This window comes from Corella eumyota, chromosome 5 (assembly GCF_963082875.1).
Source record: "Corella eumyota chromosome 5, kaCorEumy4.1, whole genome shotgun sequence".
In the NCBI taxonomy this organism is placed as follows: domain Eukaryota; kingdom Metazoa; phylum Chordata; class Ascidiacea; order Phlebobranchia; family Corellidae; genus Corella; species Corella eumyota.
The window spans coordinates 8,130,852-8,150,849 of NC_137494.1; the positions used below are offsets into that span (position 1 = coordinate 8,130,852).

Consider the following 19,998-nt stretch of genomic DNA (forward strand, 5'->3'; position numbering starts at 1 on the left):
TCTTCACTTTTAGTTTTTGAGCTATGTTTTATTTATTTATTTCTATTTCATATCGATCCTTTGAAATAAAATTTAGTCACGAATCTAATTTGCAATATTACTTTTAGTGTATTAAAATTAGTTAGTAAAGAATGCAGATTAAAAGAATGGGGACTCTATGACTGGTTTATGTAGTCAAACGACCAGATCTAGGAAAGATAAACAAGTTTTTTGTTGTTGTTATTATATCAAATCAAGTAAAACCGTTACTTAGTTATCTTTAAGTATAAATTTCACATTGTACAATAAGGCTGTTTTTTATGTTTGTATTAAAAATTGTTAAAAATACTTTTTTTAATACTTTTTCGCAATAGTTCTCGAAATTGCAGGAGTTAAATTTTGAACTCAATTAGAGTTTAAACACGGTATTTCGAAAGAACAAATGTTTAGTAGCAAAAGAAAAAAAATCTGAATAAATAAAGAGGATAACTAAATGTTTTTGGGTAACTCCCTATTTTCTGACGTCATTCAAGTATACAGTAAACGTAAATTAAAAAGGTTCTAAATCAACTTTACTATTACTTATTTGTTTATACATAATATCCTCCTAATGGCATAAAGTATTGGTTACAGATTCAGACTACAATAAGCAGTACAAATATTTTTTTATTTCTTTTTTAGGATTGTGTTAAAATATGGACACAACTAAACATGTTCTTAATAAACTTAGATTATACTTAATTGAAGAATCAAAAGCGGCCAAAATATCCAAAGTGATTCGGGTAATAAATTTTACAATTCTATTTTTTTTTGCAGTTTTATGTTTACCTTAATAAAATTACAGATTGGTATTTGGCTAAGCAAGAGTCTGGGAGTTTATATCAGTATTGTACATCACTTAACTGCTTAAGGGCTTTAAAGCAGTGGGGATTGAACCCAGAACCTTATATAGTGAAGACAAGGGTTAGCCAGCTGTTTAAATAATCAAAAAAAAATTAAATTAAATACAAAACTATCCTTTTAAAATTATCTTTATAAAAAAATTAAACTTCATAAATTATTTTTAGTCATGTTATCTGGTCACTTCTGTGCTTATGATATTGTTCACAATTATATATAGTCTTTGTTATTGGTGGCACATTGAAAGACAACCTGCAACTCTAGCTCTGTTTATACTTAATATTCTTTTGGTAAGAATTTTTCAAATTTGTATATACAACGAATAATACTAAAATCTTTTCTACAGGTATAATAGATTATTTATTATTTCAACTTTAAGAATAGCGAAAAATGTAGTTTTGTCATTTTATTACTCTTTTATTACCAGTTTTGACTGGCCAGAATAAAAGTATGTTTAAGATGTAAAGTTAAAATGACTTTTTTTAAATTACATTTAAAAGTAATTTAAAATCTATTAAAACTATGTCAATATTGTTTCCTGAGTTTTTGTGCAATAAGTCAAACTTTTTCTTTGTAACTTGTTTTAAACTTACAAAAACTATTTTTGTTTGTAGTGCATTGTTGCTGGCATTGTTGGATTAATATCTGATTCTCGTAAATTTGTAAGTGTGTTATATTTGTATTTTAAAAGTTTGATAAGGTTCAATATAGTATGTGTAACATAAATTTCTTTATGCTTTATTTGCAAAAAATTGTTTTATTTGTACTACTTATTTATATTAAAAAAGTTATTTTTGTTTTATTTAGAATTTTTTAGTTTTTAGTTATTAGTTTTAAACCAACAAAATATTATATTAAGGTTATGCATATTTTTATTTATTACATTTTTGCAAATTTTGTTATTATTTTTAGATGACAGTTGATTTGGTTTTTTCCATTTTAACTTTTTTTTCTTCTTTTGCTGTCACTTCGCTTATGTTCAAAGATGAATGTTGGGATGGAAGATATAACTCGATGCTATTGGTAATAAATATTTGTATTTGTGTATATATTGTGCAAAAATGATTTATATAAAACCTAAAACTTGTTGATTTTCTAAAAAGGCTTTCAAAAAAGAGTTTTTGTTTATTTTTTTAGGCAGTTATGATAACAGTTGGAATAATCATGAATCTAAATTCTGTTACACATATTTTATATTCATGTGATAATTTTGAATGGTCCTCAAAGTCATACTGGGTAAGGTAAAGTGTTTTAATGGTGCTTAAAATAAAATCAAACTGTTTTTAATAGTTAAACGACCAAATTTTTTGTTGTAAAATTATATTACATATGTTTTATGATTTTGTGTATAGTAACTTTTAGTTAAATTGGTTTTAAATTTTAGTGTATGTTTTTTTACAAAACTATATTTTTTTTATACCAATAGATAATTCAAATAACATGCAGCTGTTTAGCATGTGTTTTATGTGTTGTAGTTTTAATTTTTGGCATGTACTGGAATATATTTAACCTGCTTTGGATTGGGGTAATTATATTATATTTTTTTGGTGAAAATATCTTTAAAAATTGATAATGTGATTACTAATTATCAAGATTTATATTTTTTGTTTAGTTTGTTATTTATGGAATATCAGGAATTAAAAAAAAAGTACAATCAGAAAAATTAAAACAGCAGGTATTTTATTATCCAATTTGAAACATTATCCAGTTTTAAATTTTCAAAATATTTATAACTTGTTAAAAAATATTAACTTTATTTTTTTGTTAATTTTTTGTAGCTAATTAAAATATTTTAATTTTATGTTATATAGAGCTTAATAGTATCTTTGTGTGCAATGATTATGTTTCTCATTGAAGCAAACTCATCTATAACAGTATATGGACACTGGCTGTGTAATTTTCCGGTAAATATCCTGTTTCACATTTAGCATTAACATCGTATTGATCAATTTACCTGGCAATTTACCTGGGTCCTATTATAATCTTAATAAAAATGAAAAAAATATTTTTTGGTTGACATCAAAAAGTATTTTATAGAATTTCATTGTTTGTTATTGTTAACTAAAGATAAAGTTGGGTAGTAGGTGTACTGGTTATAGCATCTAAATATGAGAGAAAGGGCTTTGGGTCCCAGACACAACAACGCCACATTATTCATCCATTAGCTTGATGCTCAAGGATTGCTAAAAACATGTTATAACATAGCACTTGTTCCAAATATATATTGCTATAGACAACTGTTTTTTATAAATTTTAGAGCAGTGCAACTGTAATACATGCTTTTTTGTCAATCATACCACTTTGCTTACTTACAATGGAGATTGCTTGCTATGCGTACAAAACATACAAAATGTCCTGGAAAAAACATATTTTTGACACTAACGTTCTAAGATTTGTTGCAAATGACATCTTTCAAAAAGCTGCTAAGGGAACTGAGGATTTTACAAAAATAATTAAAATAATTGGGGTAAATACTATTCTTATGTTTAACGATAATAATTTTTTGGATTTGTGTTACTTTAAGAAACATATCTAAAATTGATGTTATTTTATCATTAGTGAAATTAAGTTTCATTAAAACAAGATAAATTGAATAAAATTATTTTTAGTTATGGCAACTTGTTATCAGTGTTATTGCGGCTATAGCAGCTTATTTTCGCTACTGGGGCCAAGGAATAGTTTATGTTTTTGTTTTTGTAAGTATCATATAAACAGAATTTTTTTGTTGCTGTTTTAGTAATTTAAATTTTATCAGACAGAATAAGTTTATATAATTCACAAAATATTGCTAACCCAAAATTATAGTAATAAAAATTACTTAAAGCTTATTCATGACGTTGTTATTTTTTAGATGGTAATAAACGCAGTTGTCAGAATTTTTGCTGGAAAAAGGCGCTGGTTGATTTTGGTAAGTAAATTTTTTTTAGTGTGATATGAACTGTTTATATTTGGTTGGGCCAACATTTTAGTCCGGCAGCGTGGTATTGTGGTCAGAACACTTGGCTTCACTACATGAGGTCCTGGGTTTAATCCCCACTGCTCACATGCAATAGCACTCTTGAGTAAGGTACTATAAATGCTATGAACTTTTGCTGAGCCAAAACTTAATCATCAGTGTAACTTTCAGGCAATTTTTTTTTTTTTAGTGTATATCTTTATCCTCGATGTGGGAAAGTCGAATGCTTGACTTAAACATAGAGTAACATCAGTTACTCCGACCCAGTCTCGAGTTGCCTGTGGCAGTTTGGGATATTATAGATTATAATTGCCCGATAATTATACTGCTGATTAGCCGTTTATAGCGCCTTACTCAAGGGTGCTACAGCATGACATCAGTGGGGATTGAACCCACGACCTCATGTGTGGTGTAGAAAGTGTTCTTACCACTACACCACGCTGCCGGCTAAATTATAATCTATAATAACTGCAAACTGCCAAAGGAAACTTAAACTGAAACAGATTTATGGATGTTACTATATGTTTGAGTCATGAATCAACCTTCTCACATTAAGGATGAATAAATATAAAAAAAATTGATAAAATACTTCGTTTGCTGCAATTTAGTATTTAAAGTACCCTAGTATAAAAAAAAAACTATTTTTTTCTTAAGATTGTTGCTGAAATATTGTTATCAACTTTAACTATCATTGCTGCTGTATCTGTTGTGTATTCAGAATGTAGTCGTCTTCATTTTTATCCTTCTATTAGGCGCACGGTACAACAAATTCAATTTTTAGTTGAAAAAATTTAAGCTTAATTTCAATAAAACTTGCTTCGAGATATTGGTTAAACCCTTTGGCTTTAACCTATGGTAGTTGGTAAAGCCCTTACTTCAAAACATAGGGTTCAGGGTTTAATGGTTTAATTTTCACATCATTCTTGCTGTAGTGCCCTTTGCTAAGGCACTATAACTAATATAAACCCATGGTAAGTGCAAAAACCAACCACTTTAAATAATCAACAATACCCCAAAATGCCAAAATCAACTTAAGCCTGGGTTGGAGTAATATATGTTACTCTATATTTTTGCCTTTAAGTCAGCTTTCCCACAATAAATGTTAATTTATTATAGCCTATACAACTTATAACTAAAGTAAATTTGTTGTTAATTTAACATTTATTTAAACATTGAATAATACCTTCCCAGAATTCTCCTTTTTTAAATTATATTTTTAACTTTTATTTTTTAGACGTTTTATGTGATCATGGTCTTAACCAGTTTAATTACAATCCCATTATCAATTTTTAATATGGTTTTGTGTGCTGCTAGTTTGCACTCACCAATGGTAAATTAATGTAATGTATAAAAAAAACTAGTTTAAAGTTAGATAATTATTATTTGGAATAATTTAGTAGTAACAAAATTTTAGGTATAATTGTTATTTGAAGTTTAAGTAAATTTATATCATTTTTAAAAGAAATGAGTAATTGAGTTTTGTTTTTAAATATAGTTTAATTTACAAAAATTTGTTTTAATTAAAGACAGAGGAAATCAAATCTTTGTCGTTCTCTCATGAACAAAATTTAAATGATTACCATCAACCATTCAACTGTGAGTAAAAAATTTTTTTTCTTTATTTTATCCTTAAAGGGCCATTTTTACTACCTTAACACTCTTAAGTTACCTTAATTCACTCTCGAGTTACCTTAGGCTGTTTAAGATAATATTTTATTAACTGATAATTAATTTGCTACCACGCAGAAGCAGTGGAAATCAAACATATGATCTCATGTTGTGAAGCCAAATGTTATATTTAATATGCAATGCCACCAGCTTTTTACTGTTAGTTTTATTCGGTACAGTGTTTGTTGTAATTATATGTATGACTTACATTTACCCCTGTTTTCAACTTACAATATTTTGTTTAATTACATTATGTATTAGGATTTTTTAAAAAGGAAAAGCATATTGTTTAAACAACTAAAGATATGTTTTTAGGTTCATAATATAAATAATTTGATTTTTGCAGTGCCGCAAGTAGTAGATCAAAAAGGTTCAGTTGTTGATACTAGCAAAAGTACCAAGGCTATTAAAGGTTGTTTTAAATTATTTATTTTATTTTTATATCATTTTAATATAATTTAACAAAATATTTTAAGGGCAATGATTTATTTAAAGTGTATATAGGAGCTCCAAATTTTGTTGGCTTATTTTTTAGTTTGTTTTGATTTGTTATAATTGTGGGGTGTTGTTTTTATAGACCCATCTTTAGAAAGTTTTTTTACACCGCTGCTTTCCAACAAAGAGGTAAGTTAATTTACAAACTTTAAAAGGAGATTTTTAATTGCCTAATCAGATTCTAAACTTACTATTTTCTACATAATGTAAGGTATATATTTAATGATGATTATTTAATAATTTAGTATCCAGTTAAAGAAAACGATGTGCAAGAATGGGAGGTTTAGATCTGTATAAGTTACTTTTTTAATATAAATATTGCTGTATATGAACATCATTTTCTATTTTTACAAGTTCTAATATTGCATTTTTTTATCATATTTGTTTGTACTAAACCACAACAATCTTAAATTTTATTAAGATTGGCTTAGAGTTAATATTTTTATGTACTGTAGTAGTTTTTTATAAGGTGAAGTAGTTGATTTTTTATAGGTGTTATAGTTAAGTTAAGTGGATTTTAAGCAATATTCGATACAAATATGCATTACAAAATTGCCATTGGTACAGAAACTCATCATACACAACTTTTTTAACATTTTCAGTAAAAATGCTTTACTCTTATTGTTGTTTATTAAACTCAGACCCATCTTTAAAAATTTAATTAGGATTTTTTTTTAAAAAAGGAAAATCATTTCGACGCTGAATGGTGCCTGGAAAAAAATTGGCCTAGAAAAATAATTAATATTCGCACACGGCCGTTTACTAACCTTAGTTTATGAAAAAGGAAAATTGTTTTATTACCTTTTTCAACATGGCTCATATTTAGTTTAGGATGCCGGTTGCGTTGCAAGAAATGCTTCTTAATTAACCTGATTTCCTGTTTGTGTGCAAATACCGCTAACTTGTATAGCAATTTTGTTATATAGACTTCCAAACTATTTAGTAACATTAATTATATTTAGGAGTTATTGCAGCAGTGCACTGTTTTTATTCATAAAAAAGTGAGAATTTAGAAATGAAAAAACTAACTAAAATAATTTGGTGTTTGGTGTTTGCATTGCTTGTTACCAGCCAAGCCGAAGCAGGCTGGTAAGTCGAAGTAGAGGCGTATTTCCAAAATTTTGTAAAAATCGGTCTAAACTTTTTTTATTAAAAATATTAAATTATGCCCTTTTTAATAAAACCAAACCAAACGAATTTATGTGCTACTTGGATGTTAAAAACACTTTCATTTTTAAGTGCCGTAAAGGACAATTAAGTATAAATATATCAAGTATAAGATTCTATATATACATTTTAAAAGGCCCTACAGTACATATGACTATAAATATATGATTTATGAGGTTTTAATAACCGCTAACATAAATTTTAAATTGCTTTTTTGCACTAGTATCAAAAACATTTTAAAGTAAAATATTTGTAGGCGACGAAGACGTCGTAGGTGCGATACCACTCCTTGTATTTACAGTTGGCGAAGTTGTTCAGTTGCATGCGGGGGCGGAGTACAGACCTCGCCTTATATTTCTAGGGCCAAAGGAGCGTGTGGTAAATGTGTTGTGCCAAGTCCTGGTCCATGTAACACACAGTGTTGTCCAGGTATTTCAACGCTTGCTTCTATCTTAGTAGTAAATATTGCTGTATTATAACAGTAGGCCATTTTACCCTTGGACCTAAATTTGAACGAACAGCAAGGTTTAAAGCATTTTACCAATTGTATCAATTGTCTCATATAAGTGTTGTAATTTAAATGTTTTGTTATTTTATAACGATATTTCGGATCCAAAATTATTGTTGCATTCGACTGTATATGATTTTTTTAAAATAAACTTTTTAATTTTTTTAGTGTCGTGCCTCTGGGGCTGGTCAGGATGGTCTTCTTGTTCACTGAAATGCGGAAGCGGAAAACAATATCGAAAGCGTGTAACCTTTAGGGCAGCAAGCTGTGGGGGAAGTCCCTGTTCAAAAACTATACATGAATTTAGATCTTGCAACACTCGTTGCTGTCCAGGTGGGTCGCTTAAAACTAAAAATATGAAAAATAAAGTACCGGAAAAATAGGACGCAATATAAAGCAAAACTAAAAATTAGACGCGAAATGTTATGAAATAAAAAGCTTGACCTATTTATTTGTGAATATTGTCGTTAGTCAAGTTACCGACAATTGAGTAATTTTATACTTACCCTAACTTACCTCCATTCTTTGGAAAACAAAATAAAAAAATGTTGACCTAAATAAAAAAATGTTGACCTAAACAACAAATAAACAGTCAACGTGATTTCCTTTTTTTTAATTTTAAGGTTTTGTTTCTACAATTTACATTTTTTTTTATTCCGTTCTTTCATTTTTCTTTCCCTTAAATTTCGATTTCCCAAACTTTTATTACATTACCTGATTATACAATGTGTTAAGTTTTTACAGTTTTTATTGTAACAAACTTTAATCATTTAAATTAACCAAACATGTCTTCGTACAGTGGACTGTGATTGGGGCTCGTGGTCTAAATACGAAACATGTTCAAAAAGTTGTGGACGTGGAACCACAACTCGATCTAGATCCATTTCTGTCCAAAGTTCCTGTGGTGGTAAAACTTGCCCAGGGCGAAGTATTCAATACTTATTGTGTAATACTCAATGCTGTCCGGGTATGTTTTTTCAACGTTTACTTTTTTATAAAACAATAAGAAAAATGTTTAAGTTAACAATGACATCTTTACTTTGGTTTAATACCAACTTCAAGCTAGGGTAAATCTTGTCCGGGGTCAATTACGAACATCTTGTTTTTTTTTAACTTTGCTCCTAAAAAAATCAAGACCATGCCATATAAATTGCCTAAAAGATGGTTAAATAATTGAAAATATTTGGTACAGCAAAAATTGTTCGAATAAAGAATGTTGTAAAAAGGCTAATGGGGTGACGAACAATTTCATATTCAAATTAAACAGCCTGGTTTAACGAATGTCGTATTTAAAATGTCTTGTTATTTAATAACGATATCCGGATTTAGCGTCGGATCTAAAATGATTGTTGCATTTGAAAGTATATTTTAACCTAATTAAAATATAAATTTTAAATTTTTAGTGTCGTGCCTTTGGGGAGACTGGTCAGGGTGGTCTTTTTGTTCACTGAAATGCGGACGCGGAAATCAATATCGAACGCGTGTACCTGAAAGGGAAGCGAAATGTGGGGGAAGACCCTGTTCTGGAATGACACGCTTACATAGATCTTGCAATAATCAGTGCTGTCCAGGTGGGTCGCCTAAAAATAAGGAAATTGAAATTAAAGTAGTCCTACCGGAAAAGTAGAACGAAATATAAAGCAAAACTAAAAATTAAAGCCGAAATCTTAGGAAATAAAAAGAATAGGCTATTTATCTGTGGATATTGTCGTTAATTAAAAACTAATTACCGACAATCCGTTCTTTCATTTTTCTTTCTTTAAGTTTCGCTTTTCAAACCTTTTATTACATTACCTGATTATACAATATCTTAAGTTTCTACAGTTTTTTATTGAATTAACTTTGTGTTTTTGTACAGTGGACTGTGTTTGGGACTCTTGGTCTACATATGGAACATGTTCAGAAAGTTGTGGACGTGGGACCACAACTCGATCTAGATCCATTTCTGTTCAAAGTTCCTGTGGTGGTAAAACTTGCTTAGGGTTAAGTACTGAAAATTTATCTTGTAATACTCAATGCTGTCCAGGTACGGTATATTTATTGAGTTGTGTTTTTTAGTTAAGAAACAAATAATATATCTTGAATATTAAGTGTCTTGATTTAGTTGCATGGGTTAATTTTACTGGAGATTAAAGGCTAGGGTTTATTTGCCTGTTCTCAAATTTTTACATTGAAACTCGCAGAATGTTGTTTTAAACTCGTAGTGAAGTCACTCTTGTAGACTAACGTAATAATGTTACAAACAAAAAAATGTGATACCAACTGTAAAACATAAAAAAAATTACACCATAAACAAAATTTTTTGAATAAATAATCGCGAAACTATTTTATTTAATTTTTAAGTGTCGTGTGCATGGGAAGATTGGTCAGGATGGTCTTCTTGTACCCTTACTTGTGGAAACGGAAAACAATCGCGAACGCGTGCACTTTCTAGGTCAGCTCGCTGTGGGGGAAGCCTCTGTTCTGGAAGCTCACAGGAATTTAAATCTTGTAACTCTAAATGCTGCCCAGGTAGAATAAGTTAGCCTTTTTATGGCATTATTTAATTTATAACATCTTAAATATTGCGTGATTAGTTATGTCAACTGGTAAAACGAAAATACTGATCCATGTGAAAATAGTAACACTTTTTTTTCCATATCCTTTTAATTAAACTTTTAAATTAATTTTTTTATTTTATTTTTTTTTTTATATCCCCTTAAGGGAATAGGTTTTTGATATTTTTTATCGTGTAAGGGCGTGCGTTTTGGGACGTCTCTTAGATATCTGTAAACGCCGGGATGAATGGCGAATAGTGTGGAGTTGGTGCAGCTCGAACCTGAAACAGTTCAGCTCGTAGTCCGACACCATGACTGGTTCACCACACTACCGCACTAGTAACACATTCTTTATTTGTTAGTAAATTGTTTAACAACAAGCTGGTCTCAGTGGTCGGAATGTTCAACCACTTGTGGCAGTAAAGGGCTATCTTCCAGAAAAAGAAGAATAATTGTTCAACCACTCTGTGCGGGTCTTGGTTGTCCATCTTTAAAAAAATTAAAACCATGCAATCGATTTTGTTTACATGATGGTTTATTGACTGCAAATGGTTGTTCCTGTAAAAATGGCTGGAATGGAAAATGTTGTGAAAATGGTAAGGTGTGTTCTTTTTTTAAATTTTTCAAAAAATATTTTTGTCTTTTTGTACTCAAAATTTTGGATGTTAAATGTATAATAAAAAAAGGTTTGTAGATACCCATAAATGTCTGTTGGAAACACATAACTGCTCTTGAAAATGTAGTATATTTTTTTTGGTGGAATAAATAAATGTTCAGCCAAGGTTGTATTAGTAACTTATAGATATCTTTAATTTAGACATCAACGAGTGTGAAAATAATGACCATGATTGTAGCTCTCTTGCTTCTTGTGTAAATAAAAAGGGAAGTTATTCATGTGTTTGTAAAGATGGTTATACCGGCAATGGATTTTATTGTGAAGGTAATTGCTGGTTTTTAAAAATTTTTGTGATTTTTTTGAGGTTAGCTTAATGTTTTTTTAAAAAAAATGTAATGTTTTTATATTTTAATTTGTACTTCAAAAAACAAGTTTTGTACTTCAAAAAACAAGAAGACTTATAGTAATACTATGATATTTTAGTGAACTATTTTCTTAATACTGTTTCTAATTGCAAGCCAAGTTCCTTTAATATAATATTAACATGGTCTGCATTTTTTTGTTTTGAATTTGTTAAACAGGTATAAGCCTTAAATAAAATATTACCCATAACATCAGACACTTATATTGTTATAAATTTAAATTTAAACTTTTTGCACAGACTTAAATGAATGTTCTGGGGTAAACAACTGTGCAACTCATGCAACCTGCACAAACACAGATGGTTATTACAATTGTTATTGCAATGCTGGGTATAAGGGGAATGGAATTACTTGTAGAGGTGGAATTAAATAAATACCTAATACATTGTTTAAAAAAAATATTATTTTATTATTGGACATGAACCACTTGTGCTTCATGTCCAAAAAAAACTCTTTAACGGTAAGGTCCTGCAGATTCTCCTATTCAGTGTACGGTCATAAATTTTTTGAAGTACCATAAAGTACAAGTTATTCTTATAAATTGTTATTAAAAAGTTCAACAACTATGTTTAAAAAAACGTTTGATTTTTAGATATTAATGAATGCTTGACATTCACAGACAATTGTCAAGGATTGCAAGCAAAATGTGTTAACACAGATGGAGGATATTATTGTGATTGTAAAAAATTTTTGCAATACAAAAGTGGTCGTTGTGTCGATGAAATTAAAACTTAAAAAAATGTATTCCGTTGTTGATCTTATTAATGGTAATTTCAATATGGTTATTTTCGTTAATACACGTTGTATTATTGAAAACAACACATCTTAATTACCATTTTTTTATAAATATTATCTGCTAAAATGAAGTCAACGGAATATTTAAAATATATATTTAAAAATAAAAATATAACGCGTGACATGCTATAACAAAATTACACCTTCCGATTTTTAATTGTTAAAGTTATAGGTAATTATATATTAAAAAACTGTTTAAAATGTATAACAGCATAAGCTATATGCATTATATTACACTTGTATTGTAAGATAAAGTGTTGTTAAAAAAAATAATTAGGTATTGTCAACAAAAAATGACGAATTTTAAAAAGGATTAATTATTTCGACAGTAACACTTGTTACAAACGGTTGAAACCTTAAATTTTCCATTAAGCGCGAGGCGTAAAACGTCACGTCATAATTAGTGCGCTTCCACAAGACATTCCTTCACAACCTCAGGTTTTGTATCATAAAGCGCTCTGTTAAAGCACGTGCTCGTTTTTTACGAAATGTAAGAAAACAATTTTTAATTTCACGTTTGATTAAACCAAAAACTTAATTTACACTTTGTCAAACACTTCCAATAATGATTTTACTAAGTTGAACACTTTAAAAATAAAAACTTTGTTCAATATTATTAAATATATAATAGAATAACTACCTACATTAAAAATTTTACCCAAATAATTTTGAAGTATTTTAAAGTTTTTGCAATATATGGTGACGTCATAAATGTCCCGACTTAAACTCAAAATCGCATGAGCAAGGACTTGAACTAGATTAAGGTTAGCAAACTAAGGTTAGCGATTTCAACAAAATTTAATAGAGTACACAAAAAAAATTTTAAAACAGTAGAAAAATATTTATCTATTTAAAATAAATTTTTAAAAACGAATTATTACCTATAACTATGCCACCAGCACAAAATCTTAGTATTATAAAATTATATATATTTAAATAAATAATTTATTAAAAATGCCGTTTATTTTTAAGCCGTTTAAAGTTAACGCGTTATATGGTTACAAAAGTCGCGATTTGGTTTCGAAATCGTTCCTATAGTGTACACAAAACATATTTAAATTTTTAAAGGCGAAAAAAATTACGTGATTAATTTTACTTATTAAAAATGTTCAAATACAATATATTTAATTTTGACTATCAGTTATGTTGCAATAAACCGGGAAAGTGGAATACTGAGACTATAAACTGCATCCCCCGAACTACTGATTTACGTGGAATGGTGAAATAGTCTACCGGTCACGTACCTAATGACGTAACAGACGAAATTTCCATTACGAATTTTCCTGTGTCGCTTTACAATAGGAAAGGGGTTTCAAATTTTAAAAAAATTTCTAGTTACCTGTAAAATGATCTCGTTTCCCGTTATTAGTAGTAATTCTATTGAGAATTGAACTAAAACAATTTTTTTGTGAAATACAAGATTAAGATATAGTTAAGTTTAAATTAGTATTTGGGATATCTTTTTTTTAAATTTTAAATTTGTCAAACAAAATTTGTCAAACCGAAACTGAAAATTGTTTTACCATGATTGTGTTAAAATTTATTATTCTATTATGAATTCACTTTCGGAAAATTAAATAAACAATTTGGCTTAAAAAAACGTGTAATTATCCAATACAAAATTATATCTTTCGAAAAAAGTTTTTAAAGCGAAGTTGTCGTGTGTATTAATTAGTATTTTCACACGGCCCTTGACTCACCGCAGTCTACGAAACGAGGAAATACTTTTCTTCAAACAATCTATTTAAAATGGATCATATTTTACATATTGTGACGTCAGTTGCAGAAGAAAGCATTTTAACTAACCTGATTTCCTGTTTGCGTTCAAATATCACAAACTTGCAAAACAACGTCAATATAAAAGTTCTTCAATTCGTTAGTAACATCATATTTCGATTTTTTCGCGATAGAGAACAAATTTTAAATTATAAACAAAGTATTTCTTGCCGCAGTTTAAATTTTGCAATTTTAGAATGGACCACCTACTTAAATAAAGGTTTGAGCAATTTAGAACGTGCATGTTTAATGATATGTACGACGAAATAAACTATCGCTTGCAACAAAAAAAGAGAACCTATAAGCCTATTTTTGTATTAATTTTAGAAAAAAGCTTTTAGATATGAATAAACTTACTAAAATAATTTTGTTGCTGGTGTTTGCAACGCTTTTTATAAGCGAAGCCGACGCATGGTAAGTCGGAGTAGATAAGTCTTTTATATATAACATACACAATTGCTCTAAGTTAATTTTTTTAAGTAGCTGCCCTACTTTTTCTGTGTTTGTATTAAATTTATTATTAAACAGAAGCAAAATATTTGTTGTAGGCGACGTCGACGAAGACGACGTAGGTGCGATACCACCCCTTGTATTTACAGTTGGCGAAGTTGCTCAGTTACATGCGGGGGCGGAGTACAGACCTCGCCTTATATTTCAAGGGCTAAAGGAGCGTGTGGTGCATGCAGTGTACCGAGTCCAGGCTCATGTAACCCACAGTGTTGCCCAGGTATTTGGACGCTTACTGGTATTTTTTTAGTTGGCTTATTTGATAATGGTACCGTGTTGAATATTTGTATAGAAACTATAGTAGTCCCGCTTTTGCAGCAGATAGTGATTGCATTTAAAAATAGATATCAAGAATCCTGGTTATTTTGTGATTAATAAAACACTGCTCTAATTTTTTTTAGTGTCGTGTGCGTGGGGAGATTGGTCAGGATGGTCTTCCTGTACCTTGAACTGCGGAAGTGGGGAACAATCGCGAACGCGCGCACCTTCTGGGACAGCCAGCTGCGGGGGAAGCCCCTGTTCTGGAAACTCTCTTGAATCAAGATCGTGCAACACTCAATGCTGCCCAGGTATGTTTATATAATTTTCAATTTTGAATAAAATATTCAAGGAAATGTAACTGTAAAGTTACCCATGGAATCTAATCTTTAACTATTCAATAAACTAACTAATCTAATTCTACTGATTTATTTGTTCATACATTTATTTCTAGATTTTAAGTTAATTACATTATATACTGTTTAAAGTTACATGTGTTTTTCTACAGTGGACTGTGTTTGGGGTTCTTGGTCTGGATACGGAACCTGTTCAGAAAGTTGTGGACGTGGAACCACAACTCGATCTAGATCCATTTCTGTTCAAAGTTCCTGTGGTGGTAAAACTTGCTCAGGCCCAAGTACTGAAAGTTTATCATGTAATACCCAATGCTGTCCAGGTACAGTGTACACACTTTATAAATAAAATTTTTTTGAATCAAGAATAAGTCAAATTTTTAAATATTATGCAACGTTAATAAAGTTGCATGGGTTAAATTTAACACTATTTTTTATAAAGTATGATTAGTAGTAGTGTAAGCCTTTTTTGCAGTATCCTAGAGTAAAACTAAAATAGCACCTTTTAAATGTCAGGTGTTTTAAATAATTCCTCTATGCCATAAAAATATACTTATGTTTTTACAATATTTAACTGCAAAGCCAACCTTTTAACATCAAAAATATTTAAACCTCAAACAAAATTTTTAAAACAGTTATTCGCAAAATTTTTTTAGTGTCATGTGCATGGGAAGAGTGGTCTGGATGGTCTACTTGCACACTGAACTGTGGAAATGGAAAACAATCGCGAACACGAGCAAACTCTGTATCAGCTAGCTGCGGGGGAAGCCCCTGTTCTGGAAGCCCACTTGAATCCAGATCTTGTAACTCTCAATGCTGTCCAGGTATGTTTAATTAATCTTTATCTTCTTGTGGAAGTTTACCCACTTTGGTAATAGGTAAAAAGTAACTTGATGCCATTACCCGTAAAGCACCATACTGGACTATGTTAAAACAGTAACAATTTTCTTGTTTGTTAGTAAATTGTTCAACATCAAGCTGGTCTCAGTGGTCAGAATGTTCAACCACTTGTGGCAGTAAAGGGCTATCTTACAGAAAGAGAAGAATACTTGTTCAACCACTCTGTGCAGGCCTCGAATGTCCAGCTTTAAAAGAATCAAGACCATGTGATAGAATTTGTTTAAATAATGGTTTTTATACTGCAAATGGTTGTTCCTGCAATACTGGTTGGAATGGAGAATGTTGTGAAAATGGTAACTTAAAATTGTTTTTTTTTTTGATTAATTTTTTAAAAGGTGTTTTTGTCTATCTTTTTGTATCTAAATTTTTAAATGTAAATGTAAAAAAAAATTGTTCTGTAGATATCAATGAATGTTCGTTGGAAACACATAACTGCTCAGAACATGCTATTTGTAAAAACACAAATGGTGGTTTCAATTGCAAATGTATAAATGGTTATTTTGGTAATGGTGTTAACTGTGAAGACATTAATGAATGTTTAACAAATACCGACAATTGCCAAAATGAATTTGCAACTTGTACCAATACAGTTGGTTCTTTTACATGCCAATGTATTAATGGTTATTCTGGAAATGGTGTGAACTGCAATGATGTGAATGAATGCCAAGCAAAAACTGACAATTGCCATGACACATTGGCAACTTGCACCAATACAGCTGGTTCTTTTACATGCCAATGTATTAATGGTTATTCTGGAAATGGTGTAAACTGCAATGATGTTAATGAATGTTCGGAAAATTTAGACGATTGCCATGGCACATTGGCAACTTGCACCAATACAGTTGGTTCTTTCTCATGCCAATGTATTAATGGTTATTCTGGAAATGGTGTGGACTGCAATGATGTGAATGAATGCCAAGCAAAAACTGACAATTGCCGTGGCACATTGGCAACTTGCACCAATACAGCTGGTTCTTTCTCATGCCAATGTAATAATGGTTATTCTGGAAATGGTGCAGACTGTTCTAGTAAGTTAATTTTTGATATTCTAAAAGCAATACAGTTTATTTAGATGTATACATTTTTACATTTGGTAATAGAGATTAAACATATGGTTGTAAAATGGATCACGAAAACAACATATTTTAGATAATGGCAATAAATTTATATTATCTTTAAGTTTATAGTTTTTATAAACTGTTATCACTTTACCTAGATGTTAATGAATGTAAAAATGGCGCTCATAACTGTCACAACCTAGCCAGATGTGAGGATACATTGGGCAGTTTTAAGTGCTCGTGTCAACATGGTTACTATGGTGATGGTGTACATGAATGTCAAGGTAGAAACCAAATTTAAAAACTTTATTAAATTTTTTGTTTAAAACTTCTAATCTAAATAGCTATTTGAGTTTGGTTATAATAAAAATTACTGATACAAATAAATAATTTAGACATCAACGAGTGTAAAAATAATGACCATGATTGTAGCTCTCTTGCTTCTTGTGTAAATAAAAATGGAAGTTATTCATGTGTTTGTAAAGATGGTTATACTGGCAACGGATTTCATTGTGAAGGTGATTTTTCGTTTTTATTATTTTTTGGGGTTGGTTGTTAATGTTTTACTTTATAAAAGCTTAATTTTTTGTGATTTGCTTTTACATAGTCTACTTAAAGTAAGGAAGCCAAACTAAGGTTTTATGAAAATACTAAGAAATTTTTGGTATCTTTTTAATACAGTTTCTAATTGCAAACTAAGTTTTATTTATGTTTTATTATCATATTCTGCATTTTTATATTTCAAGTTGTGTTTTTGACAGGATTAGGTAAATGCGAACATATTTTGTGGGGGTAATTTCACATTTTTTTCACATAATACGAAGTTCTATTTTACCTTAAACACCAGACACATATACTATTAAATTTTTATAAAAATAAAACTTGTTAATCTTTGTGCAGATTTAAATGAATGTTCTGGGGTAAACAACTGTGCAATTCATGCAACTTGCACAAACACAGATGGTTATTATGATTGTAATTGCAATGCTGGTTATAAGGGCGATGGGATGACTTGTGAAGGTAGAATTGCATAACTTTTATTAGTTTTTAATGGATCACTTGTACTTTATGGTCCACAATCAAAAACTTTTTTATTTTTTTGCTTTAATTTTTTTGCAGATTCTCTCTTTTTTTGTATGGTTCTAAATTTTTTGAGTATTGCATGTAATTTATATTAATTAATATTAAAAAAGTTTAACAATTGTGTTTAAAAAATTATTTTATTTTAGATATCGATGAATGCTTAACATCCACAGACAATTGTCAAGGGTTGCAAGCAAAATGTGTTAACACAGATGGAACATTTTATTGTGATTGTGGAGCATTTTTGGAATACAAAGATGGCCAATGTGTTGGTGGGTTTAAAATTTATTGAATTAATTGTTTGTGTTATTTATAAAATACTTTTGTAAAATCAACATTTAACAAAAATAAGACTTAGTATTTTAACAAAAAGTTTGAAAATTTGAGAATATTTGCATTGTATGTATTATATTGTAATTTAATTGCCTGATATGACAAATGCATGTAAAACTATTTAATTATAAATAAAATAATTGTTGCCAATGGTTACTGTTATAAATGCAAATAATATTTAATTATATGGTAAAGTTTATTAAAAAATATCATATGTTATTTTTCATAGAAACTGCTCCAGATTCCAAGGTTTAATTTTCTAACAATATTTAATCAAAACAAGCTTCAAATGGTGATTAAATGAGTTTTTAAATTTTTTTCTGAGTTAATAAAATATTTCTTAATTTGTTTTTCTGGATTTGCAAGTGTTTTGTTTTAAGTTGTTGCTGTGGTTAAGGTTGATCTTTTTATTGTCAAGTTTTTTTTAGTTTTTTTTTAACTAAAATTTGTGTTGGTGTTTTTATTTTATTTTACCTAAAAAAAAAAATTTTTTAATTTCTTCTTTTTTATGTAGTAAGACTCAACAAGCAAGAAATATTTCTGCTGAAAACTTGAGTTTTTGGTTTTAACAACATTGCTGGTAAAGATCTTTAAATAGATTGAAAATTTAAGCCAAAGTCTTAGACTATTTTCATTTTTGTGTAATTTTGTAATAATGTTTTTCAAAGTTTCTTTTGGACTGTATATGTATAAATATTTTTTGTTGCTTTTATTGTTGTTATTTTCGATTCTTGATAACAAAATTTTAAAAAATAAATTTTGTTCTGTTGAAATCTCTTTTATACTTTTAGTTTTATTATTGAACAAATCATAGGAACTGTATTAAAATATTGCATTAAAGTGGTAGGTTACCTTATATTACTAAGTATTGGTGGTAGTAAATGTAAACTTGATTTATTTAATGAATAAAAAAGGTTTACAATTATATATTCATTTTTAAATAACATCTGTATAAATATATTAGTGAGTAATAGGATTATAAAATGCATTACCAAGTTCAATACTAGATTTATTCGATAAATAAAAAATGTTGTTCGAAATCATTTGATCATTTTTAAAATTAATCTCTATTAATAAATATATTTATGCATAAACATTACTTAATTAAAAATATTAACTATATTAACAAATATTACGTATTTAATTATTAGACTAAAAACATAAATTTCATAAATAGGAGGATTGGAACACAATTAGATAATAAACAACACACTAAATTTTTAAAACTGTAAATGTTCAAGAACAGAAGTTATATTTAAAGTCAAAATGTACAGCCTTAAAACACTAGAAAAGATTATTCTGAATAATAATAATATTGGCAATAACTATATGTTTCGAAATGTAAGATTTTGAACCATAATAGTAATAAATACACTGACAATAACAATATGTTTCGAAATTTAAACTTTTGAACCATAATTCCTAAGAACTGGGTAAAGGCAACTGAATTTTAACCTGAAACGTATCGTACCAGAGCGTAAGACCTTTCCATTGAGCTATGAACAGCTACAGCAAAACTTAACCTAATAGCGTGAACCTTAAAGTAAGTGAGGTATTAAGAAATAGAGATATGATGTTAAAATAATGTATTGACATATAAAAAAAACATGCTACAAAAAACAAAAGTATTTAAAACAAAATAAAAAAGAACTAGATTTATTTGATAAATAAAATATGGTTCGAAATT

The 19,998-nt window shown here is 29.0% G+C and overlaps 3 protein-coding genes across 5 annotated transcripts; all 3 read left to right on the top strand.

Annotated features, from left to right (window-relative positions):
- Nucleotides 1–658: 658 nt before the first annotated feature.
- Nucleotides 659–6,619, top strand: LOC145752381 (uncharacterized). 2 transcript variants are annotated; one of them, XM_082568659.1, is made up of 17 exons: nt 659–761; nt 1,047–1,169; nt 1,494–1,541; nt 1,792–1,902; nt 2,017–2,115; nt 2,306–2,404; nt 2,492–2,554; nt 2,691–2,783; nt 3,137–3,346; nt 3,489–3,575; nt 3,731–3,787; nt 4,490–4,594; nt 5,070–5,165; nt 5,362–5,431; nt 5,850–5,915; nt 6,081–6,127; nt 6,244–6,619. In XM_082568659.1, the coding sequence occupies exons 1-17, from the start codon at nt 675–677 to the stop codon at nt 6,283–6,285; spliced, it is 1,503 nt and encodes a 500-aa protein (XP_082424785.1). In that variant the 5' UTR covers nt 659–674; the 3' UTR covers nt 6,286–6,619. The 2 variants fall into 2 exon arrangements, with proteins under 2 accessions (XP_082424785.1, XP_082424786.1); XM_082568660.1 differs by lacking the exon at nt 2,306–2,404.
- A 133-nt stretch (nt 6,620–6,752) lies between these two features.
- LOC145753420 (properdin-like) lies at nt 6,753–11,983 on the top strand. The gene is made up of 11 exons (XM_082569833.1): nt 6,753–7,087; nt 7,422–7,594; nt 7,842–8,006; nt 8,473–8,640; nt 9,077–9,244; nt 9,532–9,699; nt 10,017–10,184; nt 10,573–10,806; nt 11,028–11,150; nt 11,488–11,607; nt 11,841–11,983. Exons 1-11 carry the CDS (start codon nt 7,014–7,016, stop codon nt 11,981–11,983), a joined length of 1,704 nt encoding a protein of 567 aa, XP_082425959.1. The 5' UTR covers nt 6,753–7,013.
- A 2,141-nt stretch (nt 11,984–14,124) lies between these two features.
- On the top strand, nt 14,125–19,075 carry LOC145752738 (uncharacterized). Of its 2 annotated transcripts, XM_082569066.1 has the most exons (13): nt 14,125–14,233; nt 14,368–14,546; nt 14,728–14,895; nt 15,093–15,260; nt 15,594–15,761; nt 15,897–16,130; nt 16,239–16,865; nt 17,054–17,179; nt 17,291–17,413; nt 17,796–17,915; nt 18,125–18,250; nt 18,541–18,603; nt 18,826–19,075. In XM_082569066.1, exons 1-12 carry the CDS (start codon nt 14,163–14,165, stop codon nt 18,564–18,566), a joined length of 2,136 nt encoding a protein of 711 aa, XP_082425192.1. In that variant the 5' UTR covers nt 14,125–14,162; the 3' UTR covers nt 18,567–18,603; nt 18,826–19,075. The 2 variants fall into 2 exon arrangements, with proteins under 2 accessions (XP_082425192.1, XP_082425193.1); XM_082569067.1 differs by lacking the exon at nt 17,054–17,179.
- Nucleotides 19,076–19,998: the final 923 nt, after the last annotated feature.